At 47.8% G+C, this 17,158-nt stretch overlaps 2 protein-coding genes across 13 annotated transcripts in view; one reads left to right on the forward strand and one right to left on the reverse strand.

Moving 5' to 3' along the window:
* Positions 1-858, forward strand: part of AOPEP (aminopeptidase O (putative)) — a 333,405-nt gene extending 332,547 nt beyond the window's left edge. For all 9 annotated transcript variants that reach the window (XM_082697212.1, XM_082697220.1, XM_082697222.1 and 6 more), the window contains one exon: positions 337-858. The gene's annotated coding sequence lies outside the window, so the exon portion shown is untranslated. The remainder of the gene's footprint in view (positions 1-336) is intronic.
* Positions 859-7,534: 6,676 nt separating this feature from the next.
* FANCC (FA complementation group C) overlaps positions 7,535-17,158 on the reverse strand; it is a 283,427-nt gene continuing 273,803 nt past the window's right edge. For all 4 annotated transcript variants that reach the window (XM_082697226.1, XM_082697227.1, XM_082697228.1 and 1 more), the window contains 2 exons: positions 8,837-9,013; positions 7,535-8,447 (listed from right to left, as the gene is read on the reverse strand). In XM_082697226.1, coding sequence (XP_082553352.1) covers positions 8,861-9,013 — 153 coding nt within the window. In that variant the 3' untranslated portion in view covers positions 7,535-8,447; positions 8,837-8,860. The remainder of the gene's footprint in view (positions 8,448-8,836; positions 9,014-17,158) is intronic.

The raw sequence follows: 17,158 nt of genomic DNA on the forward strand, positions 1-17,158 counted from the left end.
AGTCCTAGCACTGTGTAGACTCGGGGGATAAGCTTCCACTCCTAGAGGCAGAATGCAGTTAGCGCTGCGCCGGACGCGGGCCGGGCCATCTCTTTGTGGCGCAGAGTTCAGGCTGTGGAAGCAGGTGGAGTGAAGGGGCCTGAGCTGTGTGGTGGAATGAAGGCTGGGGTACGGCCGCTGGCACCCCACTGGTGGGGTCGTGAGGTGCAGCCGGTCTCGTCTCTCCTCCCCCAGGGTCCTCTCCAGAGCGGAGAGCAGAGGCACGCAGAGGTACAGGTTTACAAGAATTCCTTCGTTGTTACCAGGCAGTAAATTTTATTGGTGTTTCCTTTGCAGGAAAGATCACAGTGAGATTCTTTTTCATGCATCTACGCCTAGCCCTAGTGGAACCAGGATCGCATTGACCCTGGACATCAAAGAGAGGGTAATGGGGCTGCTAAAGCCGTCAGCCAGCAGCATCCACGCCCTGGTGCTTCTCTTTCCGGAGGCTGCTCTCCCTGGAGCTCACGGGCCACATGGTACCTTTGTCCCTTGCCCTGAACTTGCCACCTCAAGATACTGAATCTGCATTGGCTCTCTTCCATGAGGTGAAGGCACTTCTTTCACCCAGATGCTGAAAGCTGTCAGAGATACATTGGGAAAGCTGCTGGTCGTTTTGCATTGATCCCCTCAGCACATGGCTGACCTGGAGATTTCCAGCATCCTCGGAGGTCACAGTTTCTGTATCCTGGGACCAATGATGATAATTCTCTAGATCTGTTGAGATTCTTCCAAAATGTTAATACTCTTGATGTAAAAGGGCAGGGTAAGAATCCAGGACATACTCAAAATAAAACGTAATGGATTATTCTTTTTGTATTCCTGTGTGCTTCTGAATTTAATGTTTTTTAAAATGAGAAATGGTGTCACCCAAGGGGTATTCTTTGCAAGCTGGTCTCGTCCCCCTCCTACCCACTCCCCTCATCACTGTCCTGGGGGGTCGCTGTCCCGGGGCGGCTGTGGGAGACCCTGCTGCTGGCACCTTTCCCGCGTGTGCCTGGAAACCAAGCTGTGGCGCCACCGTGCAGCCACCAGGCTGCGTGCTCGCCACGGTCCCGAGATGGTGGCCCCAAGCCCAGCTCCCTGGCCGTGTGCGGGACCCCGCTGTGCATCTGGCCTGTGGGAGGAAGCGTGGCTTTAACACATTTCTTCATCAGAAGCTCTTGGTCTTCAGAATTCTTTAAATGGTTACAGTTATTCTATAATGTTTCCTGGGGGGATGTTCTTTGATGGCCTCATGTGCTCTGCATATGAGGATATGTGCTTTGTGTACCACAGTGGCACAAGAATCATTTTGATTTTTGAATTTGAATATAAGAACGCTGCTTCCTCTGCAGACATGGAATAAATGGTCTGCGTGAGCATGTCTGGCCCTGCCAAGTGGGGCAGGAAGGGACCGGGGGGCACAGGCCTCACCTGCCCATGTGCACACAGCTGCTTGGTATGTCCATGTGGCTGTGAGCAACCAGTTGGCCCAGTAGTTAGGTGACGCTTGTTTTTCTAGAAACCACTGAGGCAGGGCTGAGCCACCCACCCCATGCATGGGATTTTACACAGAGACCACTAATTCCCTTGCTCCTGTGATCCCAAGTCAAGGAGTTACCGCCGGTAGGTGGTGGCCCATCCAGGATGGGGCGGCGGGGTGGGGGCGGTGGGTGTCACCTGAACGAATGCCCCTGTCACTACCTTGGCTGAGTCCTAGGTGGTGTCTGTCTGCTTGGCCTGTGGGCACGGGGTCCTTGCCTGTGCCTGGGGTTTCCCCCACAGGAACGGGGTTGGGGTGAGCCGATGCTCCGAGTTTCCTCAGAATCCTTAGCGGGTTTTCCTAGCTCAGCCCTCAGCCGCTCCTCCAAGGGCTGCACCTGAGCCTGGCCCACATGGCGGGATCCCTGGTGTGCGCCCAGCGGCGAGCAGACAGCTCGGAAAACCCCACGTGCCATCTGATTGCAGAAAAGCAGCTTTACGCTGGTAGCCGTGGCGGACCACCCGGGGCGTGTCAGAGGATTGGAGTTAGAAAGCCCACTGCCCTCCCGGGTTGCTTTTCTCCACAGGAGCACAGAGCAGCTTCTACGAATGGCCTTGGAGCGGTCGGGAGAATATACAGGGGGCCCAGGAGCCCTGGGGACAGAAGATGGGCTACTGTGGAGACCAGGGTCGGGGTGTGCCGGCGAAGGAGGGAGGCTGCATGGCCCAGGTTCCCATGGCAGGACCGCCCCCTCCCCTAAGATCCCCCAGACAGGTTTAACTAGACAGATCCCCAAGGTCCCCTCTTAAGTGACAGGATGTGAATGTGGGTCCACATGGCTCAGGATGTCCCTCCCTGTGACAGCTCCTCATGGTCTGGATTGTTCACTCTTAAGCTCTCCAGGGACAGCTTACCTGTCACCCTTCGGGCTGAGGTTAGGCCTGCACTCCTAATCCGATTCACTGTAAGGACGGGCCTGGGTGAGGCCAGGGTCAGGTAACACCTGCTTTGGGAAAGAGGCATCTGGAGTAGGGCACAGTTACATCACCATGGAGACAGCACAAAGACCTTTCTGCCTGGCAGTCTTGTACCTTTCTGGGTGGCAAAGGTCCTGATCTCCACTCCCCTAGAATGCCTTTCTGGCCTTAGCAGTTCAACAACCCCTGCTGTCGTCCTTACGTTAAGCAGAAATGGAGGGCTGAGTTGCCCCCCAGAACCAGTGTGAGAAATTGAGAATAAACCTGCTTCCCAAAATGACAGTGTGCCCCCACAGAGGGCCCGGGACAGGAGGGGCCGCTGGTCACCATAGGTCCCTTGGCTCAGTGAGAGCACTCCCTTGGGTGGTGCGTCAGTCTGACCCTGAACCACACTCAGCCTTTCCTGGTTGTCCGGAACCAAGCACTTCACAGGGGTGGTTTGGGGCCCCCTCGCTAGCACTAATCCTTTAGCAGGCTAGTTCCTTGTGAGGTACCTGTGGCTCACTGAGACCTTCCTAGAACATGGGGGCCACTGAGCAAGCCTGCTACCCCCCAGCCAGGCCACCTAGCACAGAACTGGTAGGGTGTTAACAGGTTTATTAAAAAAAAACAAGCAGCAGCAGCCTTGCTTACCTGCCAGTCAGCTGTCCCCAGAGCCAAGGACTCCAGAATGGAAGCGCTCCTCCACCCCTTAGGGAGAGGACCCTGTGTCTCTGAAGAGCAAGTCATGCTGGGGACAGGAGCACAACTGCTGGGTCAATCCATGGTTGGACATCGGAGGGGCCTGGCCTCCGATGTCCCAGGGGTGCTCCCCACTGTACTGCCCGGTTGGACTGAGGGGCTGAGCTTCAGAAAGGGGGTGGTGAAGGGACATCCCCAGGATCCCTTGCTGCCCATTCGGGTCCCCCCACCTGGCCTCTGGGCTTTGGGCAGTGGCCGGGGCAGAAGCAGTGCCAGGTGCCCAGGCCGAGGGGAGAGAAATACAAGGGAAGAGGTTTCAGTTCTCCCTCTTGGCCTCTAGTTTAGGATGACAGGGTTTCAAAGCACTTATTTTTACTAGAATTTCAAATCAAAACATTGAAATAATAGTCTCCATCCTAAATGAGGTATAGACATGGCACAGTAGCAGGCAGAGCCCAATGCCCCCAAGTATAGAAACCAGAAATAGTAAACTGTGTCCCTAATCTTCAACCATCCTTTAAAAATGAAGAATAGAGCTCCAAAAGAAAGGTCTCAGACAGATGTTTCCAGAGCATGCTGTCTTCCTCCCCTGACCTGCCTGGTTCAGCGTGGACACTTGGTAAATTTTAGCCCGAACACGGCGTCCAACATGATCAGAACTGTGTTCTGGGCCAACACTTCATAGTTCTGTAACTGAGTGGCTGCGTGGGAGAATGAGGGGCATAAGAGGGGCTCTGCCCACCCCTTCAGCAGGGCCAACCCGCACTGGGGAGGGAGCAGCCCGTCCCCACACGGCACCATGCCCCGCTGCCTCTGCTGGTGGCCTGGAGCAGCAGGGTCCATCCCACTGCATTCCTGAGCAGTCAGGGAGAGGCTGCCGCAGGTGCCAAGGGCGGGCGACAGCGTGCAGCTGCTTTGGCATTGGATGGTCCCTTGGAGTGTCCTCTCCCCATGGCACCTGGGGCTGAACTGCCTCTGCAGAGAGTGGGGTGGGGACCCTCTGTGCAGGACCCCGCTGTGGCAAAGCCTCCATACCGACCAGAGCCTTGACTTCCTGGAGTCTCTTCAGCTGGAGGTCAGGGCTGGGTGGGTAGAGACAGCCTATGTGGCTGAAGCTGCAGGGAGGTGGGGGCTTAAAGGGCGGTCTGGACCTCCCAGGACAGTGCTGGGGAGGGGAGGGGCGGGGGGAGGCTCAGTGGGGAGGGCATGAACTCTTAGCCCCCCAGGCCATGGTCTTGAGGACAATGACCTCGGCCTTCCCATCTGGGTTTACAAGGTGGAAAGGAGAGATGGACTGGGGCTATTCACAGGCAGGGTTTTATAGATCTTTTCCCACCCTGTGGTGCTGTCTGGGAGATTGATTGGCCAAATAAGGCATTTCTGTTCCAGTCCAGAGGGTGTGAAAAGAGGGAGGAGGCCATCGGCCCAGCCTGGGGGCGGAAGGAAACCGGGAGTTCCCAGGACCAGGACCAGCCAAGAGCCTTCTGCTGGGACGGTGGGTGGGCATCGGGCACCCTGGAGTCGGAGCAGGACAGAGGCAAACAGGGCCCTCAGGAGAAGACAGCCAGAGCAGCCCGCTCTCGGGAGCCGGGCCTGGAAAGGGTCGGTGACAGCACCAAAAACGTGTGTGTAGTGTGCGTGTGTGCATATGTGTGTGAGAAATGCAAAGCAGAATGCAGAAATGCAGATAAAGTCCTCTCTGATCACATATTTCCATCGATTTCAGACAGTGCACAGAAAACTGACCTGGCTCCTGAAGCGTGTTGGAGAGAACAGGAGTTCAGGCCTCTGGCTTCTCAGCCCCAAGGACTGGGATGGGACAGGCTGAACTTCGGGGATCTCCCCAGCCTCTCCTGGCTGCTCTGCCACTTCCACTGTCACAGCCGAGGGGAGGTGGGTGCAGGGCTCCCTGCCCTGGCGGCTCCTCTGGGCTTGGTCTGGAAGCAGAAATGCAGGGTGCACGCCACGCTGTTTCCCTAAGTCTTCTTGGCGCTCCTTCTGCTGGCCTTTGGTGATGGGTCCACCACTGTGAGGCCCGGCCCCAGTGGCATGGGTGGTGCCGAACTGCCCAGAGTCTCATGTTCCAGAAAGTTCTTTGCGGCTCTTAAGAGTCTTCCCTTGTTGCACTAGGCCTGGCAGAACAGGCCATGGAGGCAGAAGTGACTGTCCTGGCTGCTCCTCAGTGTTTATTTTTCCATATAAATTTTGGAATCGGATTATCTGGTTCTCTTATTAGGATCCACTTGAGCCTAATTTATATCTCCGTAATCGTGTTTCTATAAGGACATTTTCCAGAAATAATGAACCACCAGCTAGAGCAATGGTTCTCCATTGGAGAGTAGGCGGGGAGGTTCCCTGAGACATTCTGGAGAAAGTCTGGTCTCACCTGGCTGGTAGGTAGTGGGGAGAGGCCAGGGATGCTGCTCCCCGCCCCCACAGCACACAGGACACCCGCCACAGGCTTACCTGCTCCACACTGTTCTAGCGCCGCACAGAGAAACAGCCTCACGTGCCCACACGCTGTCTGCCAAGGGCTCTCCTCTTCCTTCCCCTGCGGAGAGGTCAGACCGTTTCACGGGCTCAACCATCTCTACTGCTCTACAAGGGCTCTGAAAACCTCTATCAGGTTCATCCCAGACCCAAGCTTGAGGTCTTGGAAGGACTCCCCACACTCCCCTCGGGGCTGCCCCCCAGGGGCGCATGCCACACCGCTGCTGGGCCATGGCCCCCGGGGGTGCTGGCGGTCTTCGGAAGCTTTCCCTTCACAGTGACTTCACTAGACACTGAAGTGATGCTGAGCCAACTCCGAGTCCCCTGGGCTGCGTTCCAGTGCACAAGGCCACCCCCACGCTGCAATGGAGTGCACAGAGACATTGTTGCCAGTGGCAGTTAAATTCTCTCTACAAATTTGGTAAAAACAGATATCACGAGCACGGTGCTGGGGCCTCTCCCGGGGCCTGTGAAAGGCCAGGGAGTGGAAGGCCCTGAAGCTCACGGCTCATCAGTGTCCCGATAAATCTGCCCATGGTCTTAGCAGCCCCATTCTGCTGCAGCTGGGTCTGCCAATGACCTAAGAGCAGGTCTGGTGCAGGCTGGTGGGAGAGACAGAACCTGATGTCCTTTTTCTTCTTGTAGGCTCATCAGGCACGTCTCCACTCGGCAGCTTTCTTGAACTTGCAGAGAAAAGCCCAAACTGAACTGGAGCCAACCCCTTTGTTGAGCGGCTGAATAGCCACCTCTCCGGGTTTTCCGTGTCTGAGACCATTAGGTGTCTTCCTTGTGAAGCCACTCGTCAGTGGCTTCCCCTGCATTCTCACTAGATCCCATTTGTAGCTCGAACCCTACTTCTTTGAACTTCAAAAAACTGAAAGACCCCAAATGTCCAGACTTTCCCCCAGTCCAAGGCAACTGGACGAGGAGGTGGCATTTACTAGCTCCTCCTCAGCCTGCTCCAGAGTTTCTCTGCCCTGACTCCTGTGGCCGCTGGGTGCGGACTTGCTCAGGAGTGGAGGGAGCGCAAGGCTCCTGGCTTCCTGGGCTGTCGAGGGGAGGGAGGGCTTCCAACCCGTCCACTGTGCACTCCCCCTCCATCTGCACTTTGGGAGACTCCTTCCTCCTCAGCGAAGTGAATGCAACGATGCACAAGCCCTTCTGAAGAGGTCGGCTCATGCCCCGCTGAAGACCAAGGCCTGCCAGCGAGGCCGCACAGCTATCCCTCCGGTCTGGGGCACAGTCCCGCTTCCCTGTGTTTCCCCCTGTGAAGCATTTCTCTCCTTGTTAGTGACTTTATCAAGGGGGGAAGGGCAAGGGGAGAAAGTAAAATCAGTAAACAAACCAGTACCTGCTGTCCCCTTGATAAAAGCCCTGACAGTCGGTGGGGGGTCACTCCAGACACAACAACCACCGGGCGGCCAGGAGCTCACCAGGGCGAAGACTAAAGCCCCATCAGATCAGATAGTCTGGTAGGGCTGGCTCAAATGTCCAAGGCTTACGAGAACTTAGAGGCTTTGTAAAGGAACTAGAGATACTAGAAAAAGGCTGAGATAAGGTCAGGACAGGAAGGAACCTTCCAGAAACACAGCTTGAACAGTCTGAGGTGGGTAAGTCTTGCTGATACTGTTTGCTATGAAATAAGGCATGAGTGAATTCCCACCACAGGAGCTGGATTCCTGACAGGCACTCACGGTAGGGATTCTCCAGGCTCCCACACAACGGCCCCCTTCTTCATGCCCACAGAGGTTGCTCACAGCTTCCATGACAAATAATACAGATGTCCTCAACTCCAAATGAAGCCTATAACTCATTTTTCAACTACTGCACATGTTGATGAAACCTTTTTATATGAAAGTAATAATGGTGGTAGTTACATCTATTTTACCAGAACACTGCTTTAATTGCAACATTTCTCAAAAGGCAGGCTCATGTCAAAAATTCTTGAATTTTCCAGAACTTTAGATGGATCCATATACCAAAACAGTAATACCCCTAAAACCACAACCTCTAATCCAAAAAATGTTACTCCTGCCTCAAACAGGAGTCCAGACTAAGGGTGATTCAGAGATTACTAACACATAAATGAAGGTGGACAGAAAGTTCTGACTGACTCAATGACCAGAATGCACACAGAAAAGCACATAATCAATGCATATCAAGAAAAAACCTGAAAGGGGAAACATTTTTTAATTAATGTGAAGTAATACTGGGGTTACCAATTCTTTATCAGAAATTTCTAATTCCCAGGGCACTGGGTGGCTCAGTTGGTTAAGCATCTGATTTAGGTCATGATCGTAGGTTCCTGGGATCAGGCACCTCATCAGGCTCCCTGCTCAGCAGGGAGTCTGCTTCTCCCTCTCTCTCTCTGTTCCTGCCCCACCAACTCATGATCTCTTTCTCAAATAAAATCTTTAAAAAAAATTTTTTTTTTGAATTCCCACTTTGGTTAACTAAACAACTGAGATACATAATTGCTTCTAATGTTTCCAAAACATGTCCTATACTCTCCTGTCAACCGTTCTTGAGGTCATACGAGCTCCTTTGGTGGCAGCATTTAGCGAACAGAAAGCAAAGAGAGGTAGCACTGGAACCGGCTTTACCCCGTTGACAAGTACTGTCCTCCACAGCAGCGCTGGCTTGCGTGCCCACCAATGAGCAGTGGTCCCGTCCCGTTCGCTACGACTTTGCTATCAGTCTCAAGTGGACTCTGTTTTCCCTTCTAAGGTCCCCGAGAGGCTCCTCGATGAAGAATTTCTCAGGGAAGCAAGACAGTGTGGCTTTATCTCAAATCCCTGCAGGTCAAAAGAAACACCAATAACAGTAACATGATTTCTGAAGAAGAGACCTGTGCAAAAGCACGAAGTTACTTTCTAAACTGATCGGTGGTTCATGCATTTCTTGGTCCAAAAACTTTGAACCACTCAAGTCACAGTTGCACATCTTGGTTTGATATGAGGGAAAACAGAAGTAAAAATCTTCTCCGATGCAAGCCTTTTCTTTAGGGATTCTCTGACAGCTGGGCTGAACAGGCAGGGAATGCTCAAGGCACAGTCCAGTCATGAACAATAAACTGGACTGAGTTTGGGCTAAAGGACCTGTCTTCTCACTTCATAAAATATGGACCAGCAGATCATGCCAAGCTGTCTAGGGCTCATTCTCACTACTCATTCCATGAAGAGACACGAGGCCGCAGGGAGCCTGGTGCCTACACGGCAGTGCCAGCTGGGCGCAGCTCTGCGAGGAGTTCTCTGGCCAGCTTTCTCGGTCTTGTGGCTTCCATGCGGAGATGATCCCATCTGTACAAGGTCTGGTCAAGAAAGCCAGTCATCTCGTGGGTTAACTCATCAGTTGGAGCCAGCTGCAATGAGGACAGAGGAGAAAGAAAACTAACAGACTAACCAGGCAGATTCACCTCTTAGTCCAGTGAATCAAGCATACCCATCCTTCCCCGAAAAGCAGCTGCATTTCTTTTACCTTCGAAGGGCTCTTGTTTTGTTTGCAAGGTGATTAGGGAGCAAGTCTGTTCTCAGAGGGTGGCCATCCAGTGGGCAGTGTCATTTCCTGTGACCACCCTCTTCGGACGGCAAGACTGAGCCTCACAAGGGCTACAGAAAGGCACCGCATCTCCCGGAATGCCGTCACAAGCCGCGCCGTTACCCGCCGTGGGGAGTGAAGGCGAGTGGCCGCCCGCACACAGCTCACACTAACACGAGAGCTGGAAACCGCTGGAAGGAAAATGCCACCTGTTTCCACACGAGCGTTATAAATGGCATTCTTGGGCTAGCAACCTGGGCCCACTTGTTTTTTAATAGCCATCTAAGGTTTTAACACCTGATTCTCAAGGGAAGCAGGAAATGCAGGCATTGTTAGCTCTGCTAAATATAGCCTCAAGGCATTCTTAGTTGTTGGTGCCTAAGTATTTTCCTAAGAATTTCAGCTCAGCAAAAAGGGAAGGGTGAGAATCTCACAACTGAATTGTGTGAATAATTTCCTGTGATTTTTTTTTTTTAGACACAAGCACATGAAGAAGCCCTGATTCTGGAACTGATCTATATACTCACTTTGTGTGGGACACTTTATACAGACCCTTCAGTCAAATGGCAGCTGAAGGTCAGCTTCCCACCCATGTCCACACGGGGCCTCTGATAGGGTGACCGCCTGCCCTGGGGCACTCGGACAATCCCACCGCCCCAACCCCTTCAGCCCAGGGCCGCTGCTGTCGTGGACCAGGCACCGAGGCAGTCACTCTGGCAGCAGAGGATGCTGGGGGCACAGCGTGACAGCATGACTCTTCAACTCCAGTTGACAGGGGCTCTGCCAGGGTGTAGGGGGCAGGCCACTGGCCAAGGGGGGCTTCACTGTGACTCTTGGTGTCCATATTAACCACTGTGTGGGTTTTTTGTTGTTGTTGTTTTTCTGTGTTATTTTAGTCACCATACATCATTAGTTTTTGATGCAGTGTTCCAAGATTCATTGTTCACATACCACACCCAGTGCTCCAGGCGGTCTGTGCCTCCTTAACACCCGCCAGCACGCTCACCCCTCCCCCTACCCCTCAAACCCTCACTTTGTTTCTCAGAGTGCACAGTCTCGCATGGTTTTCACTCAGAATCACAGATGCTGTGGATGACCTCTATCAGATATAGTCTGTCTTTGCGGAGAAACCGCATGAGCCTCCCTGGAACACTTTAAAAGAGTCAACCTACTTCCTAGGCCCTAAGTGTGGGGAGAGTGCCAGTGACCCCAGGGGCTCCCCTGGGCTGTAGCCTTAACAGCTGACTGTGGAGGCCACCTGCCCTGACCTTTTGTCCCCAACCTTGTGTCATCTTCACGAGCCAGGTATGGTCTCTAGTTCTGCATGCCCGCCTCCCTGCAGCCCAGGCAGGCAACCTGCACTGTGGGCTGACGTGCATCTGTCTAGAGATGAAATTCATTTGAGTTCAACAACTATAGATCTGAACTCTCTACTTCAGATGTGAGCTAACTTTTACCTGGAACTTCTGTGGTCCAGCAACAAAGATGGCAGCGCAGGAGAGAGAAACATGAACTCAGGACAGGATGGGAGGCAGGAGAGAGTGAGCCTCAAGGGCAGGAGGAATCCCAACACCACCTGAGCTGCTTCTGCCTCGTCCTCGTCAAAGGGGCACAGAGGAAGTGAGCAGGGCAAGAAACCTAGTAGCCAGGGGAGCAGAACACCAGGCATGATGGGGCAGGGCTTCCACGGAAGAAGTTCAGTGGAAATTCTCAGAAGCCCAAGGTGGGAAGAAGCTGATTACTGAGGCCTATGCAGGAGCCCAGGGGAGTAGTGTGTAGGGAGGAGGCTGGGGTGTGGGAGGCCACAGCCTTTAGACAGGGCTCAGACACACAGCCCCTGCTGTGCACAGCCTAGAGTGTGCACAGCTCCCCAGAGTTGATGCAGGGATAAGAAGGGTAAGACCAGGAGCTCAGGAGCTGTTCTGCTCGGGCCTGAGTTCACATCAAAGCTGGGTCACGGATGGGATCCCGAGGGCTCCTGGAAGAGAAAGGCCATTTCACCACAGCCAACACCTCGACCATTTGCCACCACCTGCTCCCAGGCCAAGCAGATCTAGCCCAGGACTCCTTCCAGGGTGCTTTCAGAGAGAGGAAGTGATGCGATGGGGGATGAGGAGAAACCGTGAGAGGCTGGCACCGTGCAGAGGACTCCTTCCATCTGTCCTTCTGTAGCTGCATCAGCCAGGATGCCTTCAACCTGTTAAGAGCCACTGCAGGAAGCCTTCCAGTTAGGAAGTCTGGTATGTTACTAAAAATAGTTTCAAAACACCCACAAGGACAGTGTCCAGGAGGTTCTCTAGATCATGATGGATGGGTTCCCAGGTGCCCAGACGGCTAGCACCTACTAAAAAGCCAATGTGTAAAGAGAACTACTGTGTTTTCCCTTCAATGAATTTTTTTTGCAGCCGAGCAGAGTTATGATATTTTATGAAGACTCACTGGAGTTTTCCAACTTCACTCAGCCTCTGGTGTAGGTCAGCAGCATTAATGTATGTCTAGGACTGGACTGTTTTGTGGGAATGGGCTGCCAAGGAGAGGCAGCAAACATAAATTTGTGATAATACTCTATCTCCTTATTCACAGCATCTTCTCTACGGGGTGACTTATGGATGATCCAATCTGAATGTGGACTGTTTCCCCAGAATGGGTGGATATGTGATTGGGGTAAACGGATGAGTATTCTCTGGGCCACTTTCTTCTTTTTACAGGCCTGCCATCATCTCCATGGTTTGTGAAGCAGGGCAAACTCCAACATGGGCCTGCTTCTCCATTCCCAAGGTAACAGGATAGAAGCAGAACAGGAACTCCCTGAGGAGAAGGAGAGCACAGGCTCCGGGAGGAAGAGCTTGAGTCCCAGCTGCCAGGCTTGAGAAAGCACCCTCTAGGCAGCAGCTCCATCCAAAGGAGGGCATGGTCTGGAGGTCAGAGATCAGGTAACCAAAGTACCACCAGTGTTTTCATGATTCACAAGTGCCTGCTGTTGACTTATCATGTTGAGAAATAATTGCAATATCTTATTAGTTTCAGGCTTATATCGTAGTGATTTGATATTTTTATATGTTATGAAATGATCCCTGTGATGTCTAGTTATCAGGTTGTCATACAAAGTTATTACAATAATACTGGCTATATTCCACATGTTATACCTTATGTCCTCATGGACTTATTTTTGTTCATTTGTTTTGTTTTTTAGATTCCATATGTAAGCAAAGTTGTATACTTGTTTTCCTCTGCATGACTTCTTTCACTTAGCATATACCCTCTTAGTCCATCCATGTTGTCTGCAAATGGCAAGATCTCATTCTTTTTTACAGCTGCGTAATATTCAATTACGTACATATACCACCTCTCCTTTATTCATTCATCTATTGATGGACACTTAGGTTTCTTCCATATCTCGGCTATCGTAAATGAAGCTGCAATAAACAAGGAAGCATAAATCTTTTCAAATTAGTGTTTCCGTTTTCTTTAGGTAAATACCCAGTAGTGGAATTACTGGAATGTATAGTAATTCTATTTAAAAATTTTTTGAGGACCCTTCATACTATTTTCCACAGTACTTGCACCAATTTACATTCCCTCCAACACGGGAGTTCCTTTTTCCACATCCTTGCCAACACTTGTTTTTCTTGTTTTTGATTCTAGCCATTCAGACAGGTGTGAGGTGATACCTCATTGTGATATGGATTTGCATTTCCCTGATGATCAGTGATACTGAACATCTTTTCTTCATGTCTGTTGGCCATCTGTATATCTTCTTTGGAAAAATGTTTATTCAGGTCTTCTACCTATTCTTCTTCTTCTACCTTCTACCTATTTTAGGTGTTTGCAATCTTTAGATAAGCTATCTAGCTGATCTCCTGCTAGCTGAAGTAGTCTCAGCCTGCTACTTCTCCGCCATCTTGACTCCTCCCCCCCTACCTTCTACCTATTTTAAATGAATTATATTTGTACTTTTGGTGTAGAATTGTATTTTTTAAAAAGAGATTTATTTATTTGACAGAAATAGAGACATACTGAAAGAGAGGAAACACAAGCAGGGCTACTGTGAGAGGGAGAAGCAAGCTTCCTGCTGAGCAGGGAGCCAGATGCAGGGCTTGATCCCAAGACCCTGGGATCATGACCCAAGCCAAAGGCAGACCCTTAACAACTGAGCCACCCAGGTGCCCCTTGGTGTAGAGTTGTGTAAGTTCTTTATATATTTTGGATCTTAACCCTTTATCAGATGCTATTTGCAAATATCCTCTATTCAGTAGATTATTTTTTCATTTTGTTGATGGTTTCTTTTGCTATGAAAGCTTTTTATTTTGGTGTGATTCCAATAGTTTATTTTTGCTTTTGTTTCCCTTGTCTGAGGAGACACATCTAGGAAAATGTTGCTAAGGTCAATGTCAAAGGGATTACTTCCTACGTTTTCTTGTAGGATTTTTATGGTTTCAGGTCTCACATTTAGGTCTTTGATCCATTTTGAGTTTATTTGATCCATTTTGAGTTTATTTTGGGTTTATACGGTGTGACACAGTGGTGCAGTTTCATTCTTTGGCATGTAGCTGTTCAGTTTTTCCCAGCACCATTTATTGAAGAGACTGTCTTTTCCCCATTGTAGATTCTTGCCTTCACTGTCATAAATTAGCCATATAAGCATGGATTTACTTCTGGGCCCTCTATTCTGTTCCATTCATCTGTGTGTCTGCTTTTGTGCCAATACCATAATGTTTTCATTATTATAGATTTGTAGTATATCTTGAAATCTGGGACTCTAATACCTCCAGCTTTATTCTTTCTTAGGATTGCTCTGGCTACTCAAGGGTCTTTTGCGGTTCCATACAAACTTTCAGTTTATTTGTTGTAGTTCTATGAAAAATACTACTGGTATATTTTGATAGGGATAGCACTGAATCTAGAGATTGCATTGGATAACATGGATATTAATTCTCCTAATGAACATGGTGTATCTTCCTTTTGTGTCATATTCAATTTCTTTCATCAATGTTTTGTAGTTTTCAGAGTATAGTCTGTCCCCTCCTTGGTTAGTTTATTCCTAGGTATTTGATTTTTTGGAGCTACTGTAAATGGAATTGTCTTCCTAATTTCTTTCTGCTACTTTCTTCTTAGTGTACAGAAAGCAATATTAATTTTGTATCCAGCAACTTTACTGAATTCATTTATTCTAATAGGTTTTCTGGTGGAGTCTATGGTTTTCTATGTGTAGCATCATGTCATGTGCAAATACTGAGAGTTTAATTCTTCTTACCAGTGTGGATGCCTTTTATCTTTTTTTTTTTTTTCTTGTCTGTGGACAGGGCTTCCAGTACTGTGTTGAATAAAAGTGGCAAGAGTAGATGTCCTTGTTTTGCTCCCAATCTTAGAGGAAATCTCTCAGTTTTTCTCCATTGAGTATGATGTTAGCTGTGGGTCTGTCATATACAGTCTTTACTGAGATACCTTCCATTTACACTTAACTGTTGAGAGTTTTTATCATAAAGGGGTGTTTAATTTTGTCAGATGCTTTTTCTGCAAATATTAATATGATCATATAATTATTGTCCTTTGTCAATGTGATGTGTCATTAAGATTGATTTGCAAATACTGAACTATCAACCCCAGAATAAATCCCATTTGGTCATAGCAAATCATACTTTAAATGTATTGTTGAATTTAGTTTGCTAATATTTTGTTAAGCATTTTGCATCTATGTTCATTAGGAATAGTAGCCTGTTATTTTTTTGTTTTGTCTTATATTTTGCAGTGCTTTTGGTTTTGGAATGAGGGTAATATACTGGCATCACAGAATATATTTGGAAGCTTTCCTTCTTCTTCTTCTACGTTTTTGGAATGGTTTGAGGAAAACAGATACTAACTTTTCTTTAAATGTTTGGAAGAATTCACCACTGAATCTGTCTGGTTGTAGACTTTTGTTTTTTGGGAATTTTTGATAACTGATTCAATTTCATTACTAGTAATTGTTCAGATTTTCTATTTCTTCCTGATTCATTTTAGGAAGACTGTATGTTTCTAGGAATTTATCCATTTTTTCTGGGTTGTCCAATTTGATCTCATGTAATTTTTCGTAATAGTCTAATAATCCTTTGTATTTCTGTGGTTTTGGTTATTTCTCCTCTTTCATTTCTGATTTTATTTGGGTCTTCTCACTTTTTTTTCTGCTTAAAGGTTTATCAATTTCATCTAACTTTTCAAAGAACTAGCTCTTATTTTCACTGATCCTTTTGGTTTTCTTTTTTCTTTCTTTTCTTCTTCTTCTTCTTTTTTTTTTTTTTTTTTTTTTTTTGGTATCAGTTTCATTTATTTCTGCTCTGAACTTTAATATTTCCTTCCTTATACTAACTTTGGGCTTTGTTCATTTTCTCCACTTCCTTTTGGTGTAAGGTTAGATTGTTTGAGATTTTTCTTGTTTCTTATGGTAAGCCTGTATTGCTATAAACTTCCCTCTTAGAACTGCTTTCACTGCATCCCAAAGATTTTGAACCATTGTTTTCATTTTGTCTCTATGTATCTTTCTGATAGCCTCTTTGATTTCTTCATTGACCCACTGGTTCTTTTTTTTTGACCCACTGGTTCTTTAGTACCATGTTGTTTAGCCTCCATGTGTTTGTTTTTTCTTTTTTCTTTTTTTCTTGTGATTAAGTTCTAGTTTCATACCATAGTGTTTCAGAAAGATACATGTGTGATTTCAATCTTTTTAAATTTATTGAGATCTGTTTCATGGCCTAACGTGTGGTCTATCCCGGAGAATGTTCTGTGTACACCTGAAAAGAATGTGCATTCTGGTGTTCTGGAGTGTAACGTTCTGGGGCTGCTCAAAGACACTGTTTCCTTATTGATTTCCTGCCTGGATGATCTAGTCAATGCTACAGGTGGGGTGTGAAAATCTCATACTGTTATTGTGTTACTGGCCATTTCTCCCTTGAACATCTGTTCTTTTTGCTTTACGTATTTAAATGCTTCGATGTTGGGTGCATAGATATTTATAGTTGTTATATCCTCTTGGTAGATCAATGCCTTCTCATTACATAATGCTCTTGTCTTTTGTTACAGACTTTGTTTTGAAGTCTGTCTTCTCTGATATAAGTATTGCTACTCTGCCTTTCTCTCTCTTTTTTGTCTCCATTTACATGGAGTATCTTTTTCCATCCATTCACTTTCAGTCTGTATGTCTCTTTAGGTCTGAAGCAGAATGTCTTATAGGCAATATATACATATATATATGGACAGTACATACACACACATATGTATATATACATAAATACATATGTATTTATTGCCATTTTGTTCATTGTTTTCTGGTTGTTTTTGTAGTTCTCTCTTTTTTCAAAGATTTTATTTATTTGAGAGAGACAGAGGATGAGCAGAGAGAGGAAGAAGCAGACTCCCTGCCAAGCAGGGAGCCCAGTGCAGGACTCAATCCCAAGAACCCTGAGATCATGACCTGAGCCAAAGGCAGACGCCCAACCGACTGAGCCACCCAGGTACCTGGAGTTCTTCTCCTTTGTCTCCTGTTCTTTTTCCTTATGATTGATGGCTTTCTTTAGTGTTATGCTTGGCTTTTTTTCTCTTTATTTTTTTGTATCTATTAAAAGTTTTTGGTTAGTGACCACCATGCAGTTCATATGTAACATCCTAATTATATAGCTGTCTATATTAAGTTGATAGTCACTTAAGTTTGGACCAATTCCAAAAGAACTTCATTTTTACCTTCCCACCCAGTGTTACATATACTACTACTTTTTGCTACTTTTGTCACTTAACCTTCATACTAGCTTGGTAAGTGATTGTTTTACTATCTATATGTGTTTCCTTTTACTCATGAAATTTTTTTCGTTTTTATAATTTTTTTACTTCCAATTATGGTCTTTTCCACTAAGAGAATTCCATTTAACATTTTTTGTAAAACTGATTTCATTAAGATGAACTCCTTTGAATTTTGTTTATCTGGAAAACTACCTTTCAA

Source organism: Mustela nivalis (genome assembly GCF_964662115.1).
Source record: "Mustela nivalis genome assembly, chromosome: 13".
In the NCBI taxonomy this organism is placed as follows: domain Eukaryota; kingdom Metazoa; phylum Chordata; class Mammalia; order Carnivora; family Mustelidae; genus Mustela; species Mustela nivalis.